At 50.1% G+C, this 21,141-nt stretch overlaps 1 protein-coding gene across 4 annotated transcripts in view; it reads left to right on the top strand.

The window, feature by feature from the left end:
* Window positions 1-21,141, top strand: part of SH3GL3 (SH3 domain containing GRB2 like 3, endophilin A3) — a 92,360-nt gene that overhangs the window by 63,657 nt on the left and 7,562 nt on the right. The window contains exons 2-7 of one of the 4 annotated variants that reach the window (XM_029066721.2): window positions 1,858-1,926; window positions 7,255-7,327; window positions 8,728-8,871; window positions 11,586-11,719; window positions 14,169-14,327; window positions 19,140-19,243. In XM_029066721.2, the coding sequence (XP_028922554.1) occupies window positions 1,858-1,926; window positions 7,255-7,327; window positions 8,728-8,871; window positions 11,586-11,719; window positions 14,169-14,327; window positions 19,140-19,243 (683 nt within the window). Of the gene's footprint in view, window positions 1-1,857; window positions 1,927-5,221; window positions 5,308-7,254; window positions 7,328-8,727; window positions 8,872-11,585; window positions 11,720-14,168; window positions 14,328-19,139; window positions 19,244-21,141 lie in introns of those variants that run through there. The other 3 variants (XM_029066724.2, XM_029066723.2, XM_029066722.2) reach the window with 3 other exon arrangements.

Below are 21,141 nucleotides of genomic sequence, written 5' to 3'. Positions count from 1 at the left end.
GAGAGCACGGGACCGGGACTCAGGAAGTCATGGGTTCTAATCCCGGCTCTGCCACTCATCTGCTGTGTGGTCTTGGGCAGGTCACTTCACTTCTCTGTGCATCAGTTACCTCATCCGTAAAACAGGAATGAAGACAGTGACCCCCTGTGGGATAGGGACTGTGTCCAACACAATTTGTTTATATCCACCCCAGCGCTTAGTATAGTGCCTGGCACATAGAAATCGCTTAACAAATGCCGTGATTATTTTTATTATAATTATCATTATTAAGAAAAATAAGGGAACACTGCTTCTGAAGAGTTTCTACGGCAACTTTGAACACTCTAGTAGTGTGAAATAAAGAAAATCTCTTTCTCCCAAGCACTGTGGTGAAAAAGAAGCATGGCCTAGTGGAAAGAGCCCGGGCCTGGGAGCCAGCGGACCTGGGTTCTCATCCAGACGCTGCCACTTGTCGGCTGCATGACCTTGGGCAAGTGACTTCACTTCTCTCAGCCTCAGTTACCTCATCTGTAAAACGGGGATGAAGACTGTGAGCCCCATGGGTCACAGGGACTGGATCCAACCCGGTTAGCTTGTATCTACCCCCATGCTTCACACAGTGCCTGGCACTTAGGAAGTTCTGAACAAATGCCATTTAAAAAAACAAAAAAGGGAAACTTGAGGGAGAGTGTTCTGGTCTCTTTCACAACTGAATGTGAGACGAGAAGAGATTGAAGATCAGATTTTCAATTCATTCATTCAGTCATATTTATTAAGCGCTTACTGTGTGCAGAACATTGTTCTAAACTCTTGGGAAAGTACAAGACAACAATAAATACTGCCATTCCCTGCCCACAACGAGCTCACGGTCTAGAGGCTTTATCCGGTCTTTCCTTAGGTATGTGCGTAGTACAGTGTTAAGTGCTTAGTACAGTGCTTTGCACATAGTAATTGGGAAGCAGCGTGGCTCAGTGGAAAGAGCCCGGGCTTTGGAGTCAGAGGTCATGGGTTCGAAGCCCCGCTCTGCCACTTGTCAGCTCTGTGACTGTGGGCAAGTCACTTCACTTCTCTGTGCCTCAGTTACCTCATCTGTAAAATGGGGATTAAGACTGTGAGCCCCACGTGGGACAACCTGATTCCCCTGTGTCTACCCCAGCGCTTAGAACAGTGCTCGGCACATAATAAGCGCTTAACAAATACCAACATTATTATATCTGGCTCTGTGGCACCCCAAGCATTGAGCTATAATCGAATTGAGAATCTCAGATACCTGTGCTTGTGAATCAGCAGCATGGCATAGGGGAAAGAGCACAGGCCTGGAAGTCAGGAGGTCATAGATTTTAATCCTGGCCCCACCACTCGTCTACTGTGTGGCCTTGGCTGAGCCCCTTCACTTCTCTGTGCCTCAGTTACCTCAGCTGTGAAATAGGGATTGCAACTGTGTTCAACCCAATTAGCTTGTATTCACCCTAGCACTTAATACAGTGCCTGGCACATAGTAAGCGCTTAACCAAGACCATAATTATTATTATTATCAGAAGTGAAAGGGGCAGCAGTTCTTTGGGCTTCCTGGGTATCTTTGTCAGATGGAAGGAAAATACAATGTGCTTCCCATTCACATTTGGCCATTTCGCTCAAGAAATGCAGTCATCCCTTTTACTCCTTGGACAAAGTACCCCATCCCCTTTCCATTCATTTATTTATTCATTTAATGGCATTTATTGAGAGCTTACTGTGTGCAAAGCACTGTACTAAATGCATAGGAGAGGACAATAAAACAGTAAACAGACACATTCCCTGCCTGCAATGAGCCGGAGCGCTGCTGATATTCTGAGCTTCGAAGGCCCGGGTTTCTAACAACAGCATTCCCTTTTGCAGTTGTTCAGCGAGAAAATCAGTGGCGTGGAAGGAACCAAGCTGGATGAGGAGTTCCAAGAAATGGAGAGGGTGAGAGAATTCGATTCGTTGCTTCCCAAGACCCCGATCCGATTTTCAGACCCAGAGCAGGCCTGGTGCCGGAGGAGTATGGGGATTGCCCCGCTCCCTTCTCGCTGGGGACAGTTTGTCAGGGGCTGGAGGGAGATAGGGAGGGGAGCCACCAAGACAATCACTTCTCTCTATCCCAACTGCTACCGTGCTGGTCCGACCACTTGTTCTATCCCTCCTTGACAACTGTATCTGCCTCCTCACTGGCCTCCCGTCCGTCCCCACTCCAGTCCATACTTCACTCTGCAGCCCAGGTCGTTTTTCAGCAAAAACATTCAGGCCTTGTCTCCCCACTCCTCAAGAACCTCCAGTGGTTGCCCATCTACCTCCGCATCAGAAGCTCCTCAGCGTTGACTAAAAAGCAGTCAATCAGCTCTCCCCCTCCTACCTCCCCTCACTGATCTCCCATTCCAGCCCAGTCTGCAAAATACGCTCCTCTAGCGCCAGCTTACTCACCGTGCCCCCATCTCGTCTGTCTCGTCGCCGACCGCTTTCCCACCTCCTCCCCCAACCTGGAACTCCTTCTCCCTCCATATATGCCAGACCACCACTCTCTCCACCTTCAAAACATTATTAAGGCCACATCTCCTCCAAGAGGCCTTCGCCGATTAAATCCTCTTTTCCCCCTCTTGCTCTCCTTTCTGCATCATCTGTGCATTTGGATCTGTGACCTTGGGGCATTTGATGTTTGCTGCACCTCAACCCCACAGAACTCATTTTCATATCTTTAAATGATATAATTAATAGGATAAATGCCAATTAATGTCTGTCTCCCCATCTAGACTGTGAGTTCGTTATGGCCGGGAACGTATGTGCTAATTTTGTTTTATTGTATGCTCCCAAGCGCTTAGCACAGCACTCTGCATGTAATAATGATAATTAATAATGTTTGTAGTACTCGTTAAGCGCTTACTATGTGCCAAGTTCTGGAGTAGATACAAATTAATCAGGTTGGACACGGTCCCTTTGCCATAATGGGCTCACACTCTTAATCCCCATTTTTTACAGATGAGGGAACTGAAGCCGAGGGAAGTGAAGTGACTTGCCCCAGGTCACCCAGCAGACAAGTGGTGGAGCCTGGATTAGAACCCATGACCTTCTGAATCCCAAACCCATGCTCTATCCACTACACAATACGCAGAGTCAGCGTTCAGTAAATACCATGATGGATTGATTGAATGAGGGAGAAATGGGAGGAGAATTAAGGTCACAGGTCCTTGGAAAGCAAAGGTGAAGAGCGTAACCACATTCCCCTTTCAGATTCCATTCAGATGAGGGAACTGAGGCCCAGAGAACTGAAGTGACTCGCCCAAGGTCACCCAGCAGACGAGTGGCAGAGCTGGGATTAATAATAAATAATGATAATAACTGTGATATTTTTAAGCGCTTACTATGTGCCGGGCGTCATACTAAAGCACGGGAGTAGATGCAAGGTAACTGGGTCGGACACAGTCCCTGTCCCACATGGGGCTCACAGAAATAATAGTAATAATAATGATGGTATTTGTTAAGTGCTTACTATGTGCCAGACACTGTACTAACTGCAGGGGTGGATACAGCAAATCAAGTTGGACCCAGTCCCCGTCCCACGTGGGCCTTTTAAGGCCTGAGAATCTCAATCCCCATTTTATAGTTGAGGGAACCAAGTCACAGTGAAGTGAAGTGACTTACCCAAGACCACACAGCAGACAAGTGGCAGAGCCTGATTAGATCTCATGACCTTCTGACTCAAAGACCCGTGCTCTAGCCACTACTCCATGCTGCTTCTCCAGCATTAATCCCCCTTTTACAGAAGAGGGAACCGAGGCCCAGAGCAGTGAAGTGATTTGTCCCAGGTCAACCAGAAGATGAGTGGCAGAGCCGAGATTAGAACGCAGGTCCTTCTGACTCCCGGGCCTGGGAACTAGCCCCTAGGCCATGCTGCTTCTCACTCGGAGGCATGGTTGGTAGGCGGCTTGGCCTCGGGGGAATCTTACTCTGTCTCTGCCGAAAAAGGCCCTGACCGTGTCTATCTGCCATTTTTACTGGCCAATATTGGCCACAGCGGGTTTGGGGATGTGAAATAGCGTGGTCTAGTGGATACAGCCCGGGCCTGGGAGTCAGAAGGTCGTGGGTTCTAATCCCAGCTCCGCCACTTCTCTGCTGTGTGACTTTGAGCAAGTCACTTCACTTCTCTGTGCCTCAGTTATCTCATTTGGAAAATGGAGATGAAGACTGTGAGTCCCATATGGGACAGGGACTGTGTCCAACCCGATATGCTCGTATCCACCCCAGCGCTTAGTAGAGTGCCTCGCACATAGTAAGGGCTTAACAAACACCATAATAATAGTAATAATATAGTTATCATTAGTATATAGTTATTATTGATATTATTATAGGCTCTGTTCATCCCATCTCCAATGCTGAAACCGTAAGCTTTGCTCTGCCATCTTCTCTTGGGGCCTCCTTGCCATCTCAGGTAGTCTGTCAGTCAGTCGTATTTATTGAGCCCTCACTCTGTGCGGAGCACTTGGGAGACTCTCTTACCCCCCAACCAATCTCGAGCTCAATGATTTCCCTCCAGCTGGTCTCAAGAAGTGGAGAAAAAATTGCATATCCTCCATAATAGGGTTGGAGGAGCTAGAAAAAAAAACTTCCCGGATAAGAACCACACAGTTCAGGCAATCCGGATATATAGTACTTATATAAGCCAATCAGTGGTATTTATTGAGCGCTTACTATATGCAGAGCAGAGCACTTTTCTGAACACTTGGGAGTGTCCAATTCAACAGAATTAATAATAATGTTGGTATTTGTTAAGCGCTTACTATGTGCAGAGCACTGTTCTAAGCCCTGGGTAGATACAGGGTAATAGCAGACATGTTCCCTGCCCACAGTGAGCTATATGGGGAGATGGAGATTGGTATGATTCAATAAGTCATAGATATAAATGGTATTTGTTAAGTGCTTACTAGGTGTCAAGCACTTTTTTGTTGTTTCTGTTTCCTTTTTTTTAATGGCATTTGTTCGAATCTCTATGAGTCAGAAATGCCTCGATGGCATTTGATGATAATAATTTGTTAAGTCCTTACTATGCACCAGGCACTGTACTAAGTGCCGGGGAAGATACAAGTTAATCAGGTTGGACACGGTCCAATTCCACATGAGGCTCACAGTCTTAATCCCCATTTTACAGATGAGGGAACTGAGGCCCAGAGAAGTGAAGTGACTGACCCAAGGTCACACAGCAAGCAATCGGCAGAGCTGGGATTAGAACCCAGGTCCTTCCGACTCCCAGGCCCGGGCTCTATCCACTATGCCACGCTGCTTCTCCCTTGACAGCTGCAGAGAGTAGAATTAAAGGTAAAAGAATGAACCAAAAAACTGGAACAAAAAGCACAACCTAGTACAAATTGGGAGGGGAGGGAGGTGGGATGTGTGAAAATTGGCTAGAAATCGAAGAGCTCTGAGGGGTCTCTACTGGTCACCTAATTTGGGGGGCGGGGGTGACGAATTCTTCTTTCACCGTGATCTGGTCCATTGATGTTCTTTGCGGATGAGGGTGCTGAGGTGGGAAGGTGACAATCCATCAATCAATTAATCATATTTATTGAGCGCTCACTGTGTGCAGAGCACTGTCCTAAGCGCTTGAAGAGTAAATTATCGAAGAGTTGGTAGACATGGTCCCTGCCCACAACGAGCTCACAGATGAGGTCACTGAGGCCCTGAGAAGTGACTCGCCCAAGGTAAATTAGTCAACCAGTGGGGTTTATTGAGCACTTACTATGTGCAGAGCACTGTTCCGAACATTTGGGTGAGTACAATATTGCGGAATTAGCAGACACGTTCCCTGCCCACAGCGAGCTTGCTGCCTAGATGGGGAGACAGACGATGATGGTGAATCAGTAATTTATAATAAATAATTTAACGATACGTACATAAGTGCAGTGGGGTTGGGTGGGTGAGGCATATAGCAAATGCCCAGAGGTAACAGATCCAGGCGCGTAGGCGACGCAGAAGGGAGAGCGAGCTGGGGAAAAGAGGGCTTAATCGGGGGAGGCCTCTTGGAGGAGGTGTGGCCTTAATTGTTCTCTGAAGGTGGAGATAGTGGTGGTGTGGGGGATGTGGAGGGGCAGGGTGCTCCAGGCTAACGGGAGGATTTGGGAAAAGGGTCAGCGGTGAGGTAGGCGAGATAGGGGCACAGTGAGTAAGCTGTCGCTCGAGGAGCGGAGCGTGCGGGCTGGGCTGGAGTAGGAGACCAGTGAGGCGAGGTAGGAGGGGGCCAGCTGATTGACTGCTAGAAAGCCGACAGGTAGCGGAGCGGGATCAGAACCCAGGTCCTCTCCCTCCCAGGCCCGGGCTCTGTCCACTAGGCCTCGCAGCTTCCCACTGACCCTATTCCCGATTCTCGAAATGCAAACGCACGTTACAGGTGGGGAATGTGACTGCAATACAACAGAATTAACACTCTCCCAAGCACGGAGTACATAAAGGAAGCGCCCGATAAATACCACTGATTGGTTGATTGATTGCTTAGTGAGCGGGGCTACTAATTCATGGGCTTGAGACAGCGAGAGGAGGATTGTAAGCACTTTCCCCTGAAGTCATCAATCTCCCCCTCGAGGGATTTGGGGGGCAAATGCGACTTGCCCACCCAAACCCGCACTGAACTCACTGGGTTTGTGACTCTGTCCGGTGAAGCCGGATATTGTGAGACGCAGCGTGGCCTAGTGGATAGAGCAGAGGCCTGGGAGTCAGAAAGACCTGGGTTCTAATCCCGGCGCTGCCACCTGTCTGCTGTCACCGGTCACCTCACTTCTTGGGGCCTCAGTTACCTCATCTGTAAAAATGGGGACGAAAACCGTGAGCCCCATGTGAGGACATGGACCGTGTCCAACCTCATTAGATTGTATCTACCCCAGTGACTGGCATGTAGTAAGCGCTTAACAGATACCATTATTATTATTATTACTTAGTGAATCAGGAATACAGTCGATGGGAAGCAGCGAGGCCCAGTCGAAAGTGCATGGGCTTAACAGAGTGTTTACCAAATAGCATTAGAAAAAGGGGAGGGGGTGGGGGAGTTTCCAACGTCCTGAAGCAGAGTTGCCATTTTACTTCATTCAGTCCTTGGGGTCTCAGCTCCTTAAACGGAGAACCGAAGCCACCTCACTCGATGCCGTTTGCATTGCTTTGCTGCTGTTCGTAGGGGAGTTGGAACGGGTCGTCGCGGTGTTCGACAGCCATCCGGATGGAGGGTTGGAGGGGTCCCGAGTTCCGTCTTTACTGGGAGTAAATTTTCTCTTTCAGAAAATAGACATCACTAATAAGGCTGTGGGCGAACTGCTCTCCAAATCAACAGAGTACCTCCAGCCCAATCCAGGTAAGATTAGGGAACATCTAAAGGTGTTTTGACGTCCAACGGTATAACAGGTCGAACACGCTAGACCAGCTGACGGATTTGTTAAGGCGTAGGGTATCGAAGACACGTCAGATTTCAAATCCAACTCCGACCGGATGATGAGCATCGTCGGTCACGGGCCCGTGCGTCCTCACACAGACAGTGCCTCTAGACTTCGAGCTCGATGTGGACAGGGAATGAGTCTGTTGCATTCTTATGTTGTCCTCTCCCCAGCGTGTAGTACAGTGCTCTGAGCGCAGTAAGTGCTCAGTAAATACAATTGACTGACTGATACACCCATGCGAGTATGTGTACGCACAAACACACACATACGGACGTGCGTGCACGCATGTTCGTGCCCTCCCCGCCGCATCATTCCCAGAGGATAATTTCAGGACTCTTCCTTGGCGGGATGACAGCGCTAAAATCCTCCTTTTCCTCTCCATCCAAACTGCTCCTACATCAATCCAGTCACTTATTGGATTGCCTTGATTGCCGTTGCCAGCCTCCTCCCTGACCTCCCTGCCTCCTGTCTCTCCCCACTCCAGCCCGTACTTCGCTCTGCTGCCCGGATCATTTTTCTACAAAAACGTTCAGGCCGCGTTTCCCCACTCCTCAAGCAACTCCAGTGATTGCCCATCCACCTCCGCATCAAACAGAAACTCCTCACCGTTGGCTTTAAATCACTCTGTGACTTTGCCCCCTCCTAGCTCACCTTGCTTCTCTCCTACAACCCAGCCCACACATTTCACTCCTCCAGTGCTAACTAGAGCTCCGCCGTGCCTCGATCTCACCCGTCTCGCTGCCGACCCCGGCCCATGTCCCGCTTCTGCCCTGGAACGCCCTCCCTCCTCAAATCTGCCAGTGACTCTCCCCACGTTCAAAGCCTTATTGAGGGCCCATCTCCTCCAAGAAGCCTTCCCGGATTAAGCCCTCTTTTCCTCTTCTCCCATTCCCTTCTGCGTCATCCTGACTTGCTCCCTTCGTTCATCCACCCTCCCAGCCCCACAGCACTTATGTCCATTCCTGTCATTCTTTGATTCATGTTAATGTCCGTCACCCCCTCTAGACTGTAAGCTCATCGTGGGCAGGGAATGGGTCTGTTTATTGTTCTATTGTACTCTCCCAAGTGCTTAGCTTGGCGTTATGCACAAAATGAGCACTCAATAAATACTATTCAATGAACGAATGAGGGAAAACCCACCTCCCTTTCCCCACGTGGCCATCTGTTACTTATTCTTTCGTTCGGTCGTATTCTTTTGAGCGCTTACTGGATGCAAAGCACTGTACTAAGGGCTTGGGAGAGTAGACCAACGAATGGATACATTCCCTGCCCACACTGAGCTTACAGTCACAGTTACCGACTGTCCGTGTTTTTTAAGCTTACAGAGCCAAGCTGGGAATGCTGAACACAGTGTCTAAGATCAGAGGGCAGGTGAAGACCACAGGCTATCCACAGACGGAAGGATTACTGGGAGACTGCATGCTCCGGTTTGGGAAAGAACTCGGAGAGGAATCCTCGTTTGGTGAGTGAGCGTGGCAGGCGGGGAAGTGCTGGGGAGGCATTCTAGAAGCATGACTTAGTGGTTAGAGCACGGGCCTGGGAGTCAGAGGGTCATGGATTCTAATCCTGGCTCGCCACCTGACTATTGTGTTACCGTGGCAAGTCGCCTCACTTCTTCGCCATGGGGATGAAGATTGTGAGCCCCATACAGGACAGGGATCGGGTCTAACCGAATTGCCTTGTATCCACCCCAATGCTTAGTACAGTTCCTGGCACACAGTAAGCGCTGAACAAATACCGCAGTTATTATTATTAGTAGGGTTCAAGTTCCCCCTCCGCAGCCAGGAGGATTGGGCAGAGGGATGGGGGTTAAGTGGAGAAATCACCCCCGATCGCAGTATGAGGCCGACGGCACTTCATTTATTCAGTTGTATTTATTGAGCACTTACTGAGTACCGAGCGCTGTACTAAACGCTTGGGAGAGGGCAGTAGAACCACAGACAGACACATTTCCTGCCCACAATGAGCTTACAGTCTAGAGACAACACAAATGATGGGTCAGGTGGAGCTGGTGGTGTTTGTGCTCGTCCATCCCCTAATGATAACAATGAGGGTATTTGTTAAGCGCTTACTATATTCCAGGCACTATACTAAGCACTTGGGTGGATACAGGCAAATCAGGCTGGACACAGTCCCTCTCCCGCATGGGGCTCACAGTCTCAAACCCCCCTTTTACAGCTGAGGTAACTGAGGCACCGAGAAGTGAAGCGACTTGCCCAAGGTCACACAGCTGACAAGTGGTGGAGCCTGGATAAGAACCCATGACCTTCTGTCTCTCGGGGCCGTGCTTTATCCACTACGCCATGCTGCTTCTCCCCTCGAGGGAAACTCAAGCAGTGGGAAAGGGGAGGACAGGAGCCAGTCGGTCCTTCGTATTGAGCGCTTACTGTGTGCAGAGCACTGTACTAAGTGCTTGGGAGAGTGCAATACAACAATATAACAGACACATTCCTCGCTCACACGAGCTTCCAGTCTAGAGGATGTCATATATCTAGCTGAGAGGTGTGGGGTCGTGGAGTTTTGCCTCTCAGTAAGTAGCAGGCGTTTCGTCTCTCTCGTCCATGTCCTGCCTCTGGCCTGGAGCACCCTCCCTCTTCATATCCAACAGACGATTGCTCTTCCCTCCTTCAAAGTCTTATTGCAGGCCCATCTCCTCCAAGAGGCCTTCCCTACCGGAGCCCTCTAAGGTCAACCCCCCTCACTTTACCTCGACCTCGTCTCTCTGGCCGCTGACCTCTCACGTCCTGCCTCTGGCCTGGAACGCCCTCCCTCTTTATATCTGACAGACAAGGACTCTCCCCGCCTTCGAAGCCTTATCGAAGGCCCATCTCCTCCAAGAGGCCTTTCCTGACTAAACCCCTCTTTCCTCTTCTCCCACTCCCTTCTGCGTCACCCTGATTCGCTCCTTTTATTCGTCCCCCGCTCCCAGCCCCGCAGCACTTATGTCCATAGTGGTCATTTATTTCTATTAATGTCTGGCTCCACCTCTACGCCGTAAGCTCGTTGTGGGCAGGGAATGTGTCTGTTGTCCTCTTCCAAGTGCTTAGCACAGTGCTCTGCCCACAGTAAGTGCTCAGTAAATATGATTGGTTGATTATTGACTGATTGGGACAGGACAGTAGAACGATATAACAGACACCTTCCCTGCCCACGACAAGCAATCGATCGATCGGTGGTATTTATCGAGCTCTTACTACGTGCAGGGCACCGTACTAAGCACTTGGAGGAGTAATAATAATAATAATCGTGGCATTTTTTAAGCCCTTTCTATGTGCCAGACACTGTACCAAGTGCTGGGGCGGATACAAGCAAATCAGGTCGGACACCGTCCCTGTCCTCTGTGGGGCTCACAGTCTCCATCCCTGTGTTACAGGTGAGGTAGCTGAGGCCCAGAGAAGTGAAACGACTTGCCCGAGGTCACACAGCAGACAAGTGGAGGAGCTGGGATTGGAACCCATGACTTTCTGACTCCCAGGCCCAAGCTCAATCCACTATGCCATGCTGCTTCAGCGTAACAGACCAAAAGAGACAATAACGAGATCTTGATTGGCCCCTCATCCCCCCATGCCCTCAGGGAATCTTCCTGAAGCAGCCTGGGTTTCACGCGGAGAGCACGGCCCCCGGGAGTCACGGGACCTGGGTTCTAATCCCGGATCCTCCGCTTGCCCACTTGTGCCCTTGGGCAAGTCCCTTCACTTCACAGAGGTGCACCCCAGTTTCCTCATCTGTAAAATAAATGAAAAATAAGCGGTATTTGTTAAGCGCTTACTATGTGCCAAGCACTATTCTAAGCACTGGGGTAGATGCGAGGTTATCACGTTGGAGGCGGTCCCTGTCCCACGTGGGGCTCACAGCCTTCGTCCCCCTTTTCCGGACGAGGTAACTGAGGCACGGAGAAGTGAAGCGACTCGCTCAAGGTCACACAGCAGACGACCTGCGGAGCCGAGATTAGAACCCAGGGTCTTCTGGCTCCCAGGCCCAGGCTCTAACCACTAGTCCACGCTGCTTTTCGGTGGATTCTCACCGCCTAGACCGTGAAGTCCGTGTGGGACAGGGACCGTGTCCTGTCCGGTGACCTGGAATCTCAGTACGGTCCTTGGCACATAGTAAGCGCTTAACAAACACCACAGTTATTCCTATTATTACCATTATTATTTAGAATTTCCCACCCTCTAGGCGCCGCCCTCATTGACGTTGGCGAGTCGATGAAGCTGATGGCCGAGGTGAAGGACTCTCTGGACATCAACGTGAAGCAGAATTTCCTCGACCCGCTCCAGCTACTTCAGGACAAAGACCTCAGAGAGATCGGGGTGAGTGCGCCAGGCTGCTCGCCCAACACCCAAATCCGGAAACTAGACCGACGGTCGGCCCCTCTCCGCTGCCCTTCACACCGCAGGCTCGCCTTGCCGTTTCCATCCGAGAAGCGGCGCGGCCCAGTGGATAGAGCACGGGGCCTGGGAGTCAGAGGACCCGGGTTCTAATCCCGGTCTGCTGTGGGACCTTGGGCAAGCCACTTCACTTCTCTGGGCCTCGGTTCTCTCATCTGCAAAGTGGGAGTTCAGTACTTGTTCTCCCTCCTACTTAGACTGCGAGCCCAGTGTGGGACCTGATTATCTTGTCTCTACCCCACCGCTTGGTACATAATAATGATAATGGTGGTATGTGTTAAGCGCTTACTATGGGCAAAGCACTGTTCTAAGAGCTGGGGGGGATACAAGGTGATCAGGTTGTCCCACATGGGGGCTCACAGTCTTCATCCCCATTTTCCAGATGAGGTAACTGGGGCCCAGAGAAGTGAAGTGACTTGCCCAAAGCCACACAGCTGACAGGCGGCGGAGCCGGGATTAGAACCCACGACCTCTGACTCCCAAGCCCGGGCTCTTTCCACTGAGCCACGCTGCTTCTCCTCTGTATCGATGGGCAAATCGCTTCACTTCTCTCTCCTGTGAAATGGGGATGAAGACTGTGAGCCCCAGGTGGGACCGGGACTGTGTCCAACCTGTTGATTTCGTACCCACCTCAGCACTTAGTACGATGCCTGGCACAGTGTAAGCACATAAGAAATACCACAATTACCGTTACAGTCAGCACTTAGCAGAAACCGTTAAAAAAAATGTAGTTACCGGGGAAGACAAGTGATGTGGCTTAGTGATAGGGTGGGGCCTTAGGGGGTCAGAAGGTCATGGATTCTAATCCGGGCTCCACCACTTGTCTGCCGCGTGACCTTGAGCAAGTCCCTTCATTTATCGGGGCCTCAGTTACCTCATCTGTAAACTGAGGATGAAGACCGTGAGCCCTCGGTGCGACAGGGACTGTGTTCACCCTGATTCACTTGTATCTACCCCAGTGTTCAGAACAGTGTTTGGCACATAGTAAGCATTTAACAAGTACCATTATTATTATTATACGAAGAACCGGAATTTCAGGGCCATGTTGGCAGCACGGCCTCTTACCTCTGCCCCAGGTTAATGGTGATGATAATAACCATAATAATAATAATAACTTTGGCATTTAAGTGCTTATTATGTGCCAGGCACTGTTCTAAGCGCTGGGATGGTTACAAGAAAATCGGGTTGAACACAGACCCTGTCCCACTTGGGACTCAGTCTTCATCCCCATTTTACAGAAGAGGTAATTGAGGCCCAGAGAAATGAAGCGACCTGTCCAAGGTTACACAGAAGTCGTGAGGCGGAGGTGGGATCAGAACCCAGGTCCTTCTGTCTTCCAGGCCCGGGCTCTAGCCACTAGGCCACACTGCATCTCAGTTATTGGTGGTTCCCAGCCACCAGTGAGGCAAAGTAGGGAGGAGGCCTCAGAACCTGATGGGAGAGAGACCTTGGGCCCACCAGACTGGCTGAGACAGCCCACATTTTACAGAAGCCCAGGACCTGGGTTCTAATCCTGGCTCCTCCACTTGTCTGCTGGGTGACATTGGGGAAGTCACTTCACTTCTCTGGGCTTCACTTCCCTCATCTCTAAAATGGGGATGAAGACTGAGAGCCCCGTGGGGGACGGGACTGTGTACAACCTGACTTGCTGGTATCTACCCCAACACTTAGTACAGTACTCAGCACAGAGTAAACGCTTAATACTACAGTTATCGTTATTATCATTATTATTATTATTCAGTCCTTGTGTGCTGCAGGAAGAAGCTTCTTGTGGGCAGGGAATGTGTCTATTGTTATATTCTCCCGTGCGCTTAGTACAGTGCTCTGCACACAGTAAACACTGAATAAATATGATTGAGTGAATGAATGAGTAGACTAGGGCAGGGAATGTGTCTGTTTACTGTATGGAGTCTTCCAAGCTCTTAGTACAGTGCTCTGCACACGGCAGCAATGGCCTAGTGGCAAGAGCACGGGCTTGGGAGTCAGAGGATGTGGGTTCTAATCCCGACCCTTCCACTTGTCTTCTGTATGACCTGGGGCAAGCCACTTCACTTCTCCATGCCTCAGTTCCCTCATCTGTAAAATGGGGATGGAAGACCGTCTGCCCAATGTGGGACAAGGACTGTGTCCAACCTGATTAGCTTGTATCTACCCTAGCGCTCAGAACAGAGCTCAGCACATAGTAAGCGCTTAACAGGTACCATAATTATTATTAATAGTGATAATAGTAAACGCTCGATAAATGATCGAATGAATGCATAGCGGAATTTGCCTTCCTTCAAGGTCGTCTGGGTATTTCTGTGTGGTAAAACCTAACCTGTCAGCTTCGTTAGAAAGGATGACCTAACACGTTTGTCCGTGTGTTTCCTAGCACCACTTGAAGAAGCTGGAAGGCCGACGCTTGGATTACGATTACAAGAAGAAGAGGATAGGTAAGGTCCCCGATGAAGAAGTCAAACAAGCGGTAGAAAAATTCGAAGAATCGAAGGAGCTGGCTGAACGGAGCATGTTTAATTTTTTGGAAAACGATGTGAGTATCCTCTGTTCCTTGCGCGCGGGGAATAGGTCTCTTTCTTCTGGAGTCCTTTCCCAAATGCTCAGCACACATCATCATCATAATAATAATAATAAACAATTATTGTGGTATTTGGTAAGTACTTACTCTGTGCCAGGTGTTGTACTAAACGCTGGGGTGGATACAAGGATATCGAGTTGGACACGGTCCCGATCCTACACGGGGTCAGAGTCTTCATCCCCATTTTACGGATAAGGGACTCGAGGCCCAGAGAAATGAAGTGACATGCCCCAGGTCACACAGCAGGCGAGAAGCAGCGTGGCTCAGTGGAAAGAGCACAGGCTTGGGAGTCGGAGGTTGTGGGTTCTAATCCCGGCTCCGCCACTTGTCTGCTTTGTGACCTTGGGCAAGTCACTTAACTTCTCTGGGCCTCAGTTACCTCATCTGTAAAAATGGGGATTAAAAAAATGTGAGCCCCACATGGGACAATCTGATTACCCTGTATCTACCCCAGCACTTAGAATGGTCTCTGCACATAGTAAGCGCTTAACAGATGTCATACTTATTATTAAGTGGCCAAGCTGGGATTAGAACCCAGGTCCCTGTGGCTCCCAGGCCTGGGCCTAATAATAATAACTGTGGTATTTTTTAAGCACTTACTATGTGCCAGGCACTGTACTAAGCCCTGGGGTAGTTACGGGGTAATCAGGTCAGACTATCCATGACCCGCATGGGACTCACAGTCTTAATCCCCATTTTACAGATGAGAGAACTTAGACCCAGAGAAATGAAGTGACTTACCCAAGGTCAACCAGCAGACAAGTGGCTGAGTCAGAATTAGAACCTGGGTCCTTCTGACTCCCACTTTCATTCGTTCATTCATTTGTTCATTTAGTTGTATTCATTGAGGGCTTACTGTGTGCCGAGCACTGTACTAAGCGCTTTACAACAATAAACAGACACATTCCCTGCCCACAACCAGTTTACAGTCTAGTCTGGGGGGAGACGGAATATATAAAAAAAAAAAAATTACAGCTATGTACAGAAAGAAGTGCTGTGGGGCTGGGAGGGGGGAAGAACAAAGGGAGCAAGTCAGGGTAATAGAGAAGGGAGTGGGAGAAGAGGAAAGGGGGGCTTAATCGGGGAAGGCCTCTTGGAGGAGATGTGATTTCAATAAGGCTTTGAAGGCCGGGGACAGTCGTCGCCTGTCGGATTTGAGGAGGGAGGGCGTTCTGGGCCACAGTCAGGGCATGGGCCAGGGATCGGCGGCAAGACAGGCGAGATGGCGGCACAGTGAGAAGGTCAGCGTTAGGGGAGCCAAGTGTCGCATCGCCTCCAGAAGATATTCAGTAACTATCGCGGCTATGAATTTGAGCAGGGGCTGAGAGAGCTTCTCTGGGTCATCAGCGGTGACAGGAAGGAGGAATGATTTTGCCAGGTGAGGAGTTGTTTGTGAGCCCCAAAACGAGGGTTAGGAGCTTCTCTCCCGTGGCCTCCCGCTTGCTACCTCAGAAATCAGAGTAGGCCCAGCTCAGATATCTCTGGACGCCTCCGCTCGGAGGCCTGATACTTATCAGGGCGGGAGGAAAGAGCGGGTTCTTTGTCTCACCCGGGGAGGTAGGATGGCAAATTTCTAGGCCAGTGCCCCTCTTCGCTCCCAGCGGGATGGCCCTTTCCAACAGAGCCAACTCAGAAATCACGGGAAGGAAAAGATAGAGGCCGGAGCCCGGTCTAGTGGAGAGGGCAAAGGGCCGGGAGCCACGGGACCTGGATTCTGGTCTCGGCTCTGCCGTTGGCCCGCTGTGTGACCTGGAGCAAGCCGTCCAGCCTTTCTGGGCCTCAGGGTCCCAATCTCTAAATTGGGGATAACATCCTGCCTCTCTCTCCCTCACAGGGATGTGGCACAGATATAAAAATGAGACAGAGAGAAGGACTTGCGTTGCGTTCTAATCCGGACCACACCACCTGTCTGCCGGGTGATTGATACGAGTCAAGCGGGTAGAAGGCAGTCCCCGTCCCACACGGGGCTCCCCGTCTAAGTCGAGGGGAGTGAGATTTAATACCCATTTTACAGCTGAGGAAACTGAAACACAGAAAAGTTAAATGACTTGCCAGAGGTCACACAGCAAACAGTTGGCAGAGCCAGGATTAGAACCTAGGCCTCTGATTCTTAGGCCCTTGCTCCTTCCACTTGGGCAAGGCACATGACTTCTCCGTGCCTCAGTTACCTCGTTTGTAAAATGGAGATTAAGATTGGGAGTAATCATGTGAGATTAATAATTAATAATAATAATAATGAATAATCATGAGTAATCATGTCTGTATCCAGCCCGATTGACATATATCCATCTCAGCATGGGTTCGAATCCCGGCTCTGCCATTTGTCAGCTGTGTGACCGTGGCCAGGTTACTTCTCTGTGCCTCAGTGACCTCATCTGTACAATGGGGATTAACTGTGAGCCTCACGTGGGACAGCCTGATGACCCTGTATCTACCCCAGCGCTTAGAACGGTGCTCAAGCACATAGTAAACGCTTAACAAATACCAACATTATTATATAGTAAGTGCTTAACCAATGCCATAAATAAATAAAAATAAATGATAATTGATGTGAGAGTGCTGCAGAAGGATCAAAATGCTCTACAGATTCAAGACAACGTTCTTTTTATCCTCGTTTTTATTACTGTTAGATGAAGACAATCTGAAAGGGGAGAGGATTATTCAACCTGGTTGTTTCCTTTTGAAAAGAACCAAAGACAAATTCTCCAATGAAGGGTTTTTAGGACACCTGTCTTTCCGTCTTACAGGGGACTTGGAACGTCCAACGTTATTCTCATAAGGCTGAGAAGTGTATGATTGGCTTGTCCCTGCTGCCATCTAGTGTGGAAATAATATTCGTTGTGGGCAGGGGATGTGTCTGTAATATTCTGAATATTCCGAATGGTCTGTAATACTCTCCCAAGCACCTGGCACGGAGCTCTGAACACACCAAGCGCTCAATAGATAGAATCGATAGAATAATTTGTTAAGTGCTTCGTTTGTGCCAGGCACTGTACTAAGGGCTGGGATGGATACGAGTCAATCGGTCAGAGCACAGTCCCCGTCCCACTTGGGGCTCACAGTAATAAATCGAAGGGACTAAGATTGACTAGCCATTTTGCAGCTGAGGAAACTGAGGCACAGAAAAGCTAAGCGACTCGCCAGAGGTCACACAGCAAACAGTCGGCAGAGCCGGGATTAGAACCCGGGCCTCTGACTGCTAGGCCCGTGCTCCTTTCACAAGCCCGCTGCTCTGCTTGGTGGTTAACTTCCACTTTATTGTATGGTTACAGGAATCAAAGGGAAGATAGGCCTGTTTCCGAAGCCTTCTGCTAAGTCGAGGTTCCTCCCCCAGCTAGCTGATCCACAGAAAACGGGGTGATCTAGTGGATAGAGCGCGGGCCTGGGAGTCAGAAGCACCTGGGTTCTAATCTCGACTCTGCCACTTGTCTGCTGTGTGACCTTGGGCAAGTCATTTCACTTCTCTGGGCCTCAGTTCCCTCATCTGTAAAATATGGGTTAAGACTGTGAGCCCCAGGTGGGACACGGGCTGTGTCCGACCTTATTGGCTTGTATCTACCCCAGCACTTTGTACTCTGTCTGGCGCCTAACAAATACCGTGTTGATGAGGATTATTATTTTCGGTATAAGTGTTGGCCCTGGGATTAGAACCCAGGTCTTTCTGATTCCCAGGCTCGTGCTCTATCCGGTAAGCCACAGTACTTTTCTACTTTTTTCCTTATTTCTCCCAATTTTTTGATTACCACATCTACCTGTCGAGACAGCTAGAGAGTCAGTCTGGCAGCTGGGTCCCTTTAGAGAGCCCCTAAACTGGGCTCTTATGGCCAACAGTGGCTGATAGAACTGAACCAGAGAGGTTTATTTTAATGGTATTCGTTAAGTGCTTACTTTTGTGCCAGGGACTGTACTAAGCGCTGGGGTAAGAGACAAGTTAATCAGGTTGAACACATTCCGTGTCCCACCTCGGGCTCACGGTCTGAATTGCCATTTTACAGATAAGGAAACTGAGGCCCAGAGAAGTGAAGCGATTTGCCCAAAGTCACACAGCAGACAATTGGAGGAGTCAGGAGCAGAACCAGTTCCTTCTGACTTCCAGGCCCAGGCTCTGTCCACCCGGCCAGGCCGCTTCTCAAGGTTCTGCCCCAGCTCCAGAATGAAGCAGCATGGCCTGATGGATAGAGTACGGGCCTATTAGTCAGGAGGACCTGGGTTCTAATCCCGGCTCTGCCACTGGTCTGCTGTGTGCTCTTGGACAAATCATTTCACTTCTTTGCGCCTCAGTTACCTCATCTGTAAAATGGGGATTGATTATGAGCCCCATGTGGGACGGGGACTGTGTCCAACCAAATTAGCTTGTATTTACCGCCCCGCTTAGTCCAGTGCCTGGCCCAGAGTAAGCGCTTAAATACGGTTAAAAAACAAAAAATGGTGCGAAACTCACCGCAACTTCCCGAAGGAAGCCGAGGCTCTGACAGAGGCCCGCCCCTCCGGCTAAGAAAGCGAGACTGCCAAATAGAAGGTCATGGGTTCTAATCCCAGCTCTGCCTCGCGTCTGCTGTGTGACCTTGGGCAAGTCACTTCACTTCTCTGGGCCTCAGTTCCCTCACCTGGAAAATGGGGATTAAGAGTGTGAGCTCCAGGTGGGCCAGGGACTGTCCGACCCAATCTGCCCGTTTACGCCCCAGCGCTTAGAACCGTGCGTGGCATGTAGTAACAAGTACCATAATTATTAGGATTTTTTATTATTATATTTCGCTTTCTCTGTAGGTAGAGCAAGTGAGCCAGTTGGCGGTGTTCGTAGAGGCCGCCCTCAACTATCACAGGCAGTCGACGGACATCCTGGAGGAACTGCACGGCAAGCTACAGAGCCGGTACCAATCCAGTTGTCTATTTCGGGGAACCGGTAGAGGGGTGACAGATGCGGGGGGCCCCTCTTAGGAGCTCTGGAGGTGAGCCGGGGCCACCCTGCCACATCTCAGACAGCCCAGAGCTGGACGGCCGACACTTCCTGCGTCTCACATCGTCTCTGGGCCTGCGGTATCGTTTCCAACTCTTCTTTTCAGGGCTCGGACCAGGCGGGATCCGTCCCTGCCGACCAAGCGATCAATCAGTCGTGTTTATTGAGCGCTTACTATGAGCAGAGCAGTCGGTTGATTGTGTTTATTGAGCGCTTACCAAGAGCAGAGCAGTCGGTCGTTTTTATTGAGCCGCTTCCTGTGTGCAGAGCACTGCGCCAAGCACTCGGGGGAGAACAGTGGAACAGTGAACACATTTCCGGTCCCAAATGAGGTCACAGTCTGGAAGGGGGAGGCAGACATTAATAGAAGTAAATACATTACAGATATGCACTTCAGTGCCGTGGGGCGAGTAGTGGGGGTGAATAAAGGCAGCGAGTCAGCGTGACGCAGGAGAGTGGGAGAAGGGGAAAGGGGGGCTTAATCAGGGAAGGCCTCTTGGAGGAGATGGGCCTTCTATAAGGCTTCGAATGGCGGGAGAGGAATTGTCTGTGGTCAGTACTTGCTGAGGCTCAGGTCATCTCTGGGCCTGGGATATAGTTACAGACTCTTCCGGGCAGGTCTCAGACCAGGCGGGATCACTCCTTGCCGATCGATCAATCATATTTATTGAGCACCTACTTTACGCTGAGCATTTTACTGAGCGCATGGGAGAGTATGGTGCTTAGAGAAGCAGCCTGGCTCAGTGGAAGGAGCCCGGCCTTGGGAGTCAGAGGTGATGGGTTCGAATCCCCGCTCTCCTACTTGTCAGCTGTGTGACTGTGGGCAAGTCATTTAACTTCACTGGGCCTCAGGTACCTCATCTGTAAAATGGGGATTAAGACTGTGAGCCTCACGTGGGACAACCTGATTACCCTGTATCTACCCCAGCGCTTAGAACAGTGCTCTGCACATAGTAAGTGCTTAACAAATACCAACATTATTATTATTATTACAGTACAACAGAATTTAACAGACATGTTCCCTGACTGTTACCAGTTGACAGAATGATCCCGGTCATTCTACTTGTATTTTCCTAAGTGCTTAGTATAGTGCTCCGTACACATTAAGCACTTGATAAATACCACTGATAGATTGATTTTTCCATTTTCTTCAACAGCTTAAATCCTGTGCCGTGGACTTGGGGTAATGGGGGAAAGGATGTGGACCTATTTTTTTTGGTCGTTATTTATTCATTCAGTCGTATTTATTGAGCGCTTACTGTGCAGAGCACTGTACTAAATGCTTAGAAAGTACAATTCAGTAACAAATAGAGACAATCCCTACCCAACAGTAGGCTCAGAGTCTAGAAGGCGGGAGACAGACATCGAAACAAGTGAACAGGCATCAGTAGCGTCAATATAAATAAGTGCTGAGGGACAGGCAGGGGGGTAGAGCAGAGGGAGGGAGTCGGGGCGATGGGGAGGGGAGGAGGAGCAGAGAAAAAAGGGGGGGTCAGTCTGGGAAAGCCTCCTGGAGGAGGTGAGGTTTCAGTAGGGCTTTGAAGGGGTAAGTGTGCTAGTTTGGCGGATGTGAAGAGGGAGGGCGTTCCAGGCCAGAGGCAGGACCTGGGGCGGGGGTCGACGGTGGGACAGGCAACAGTGAGGCCCAGTGAGGAGGTTAGCGGCGGCAGAGGAGCGGAGCGTGCGGGCTGGGCTGGAGAAGGAGGGAAGGGAGGTGAGGTAGGAGGGGGCAAGGGGACGGAGAGATCTGAAGCCAGTAGGGAGGAGTTTTTGCTTGATACGAAGATTGATAGGCAACCGCTGGAGATTTTT

Source organism: Ornithorhynchus anatinus, chromosome 5 (genome assembly GCF_004115215.2).
Source record: "Ornithorhynchus anatinus isolate Pmale09 chromosome 5, mOrnAna1.pri.v4, whole genome shotgun sequence".
Lineage (NCBI taxonomy): Eukaryota > Metazoa > Chordata > Mammalia > Monotremata > Ornithorhynchidae > Ornithorhynchus > Ornithorhynchus anatinus.
The sequence above is the reverse complement of the archived record's forward strand: the minus strand, read 5'-3'. Positions and strand labels throughout refer to the sequence as shown.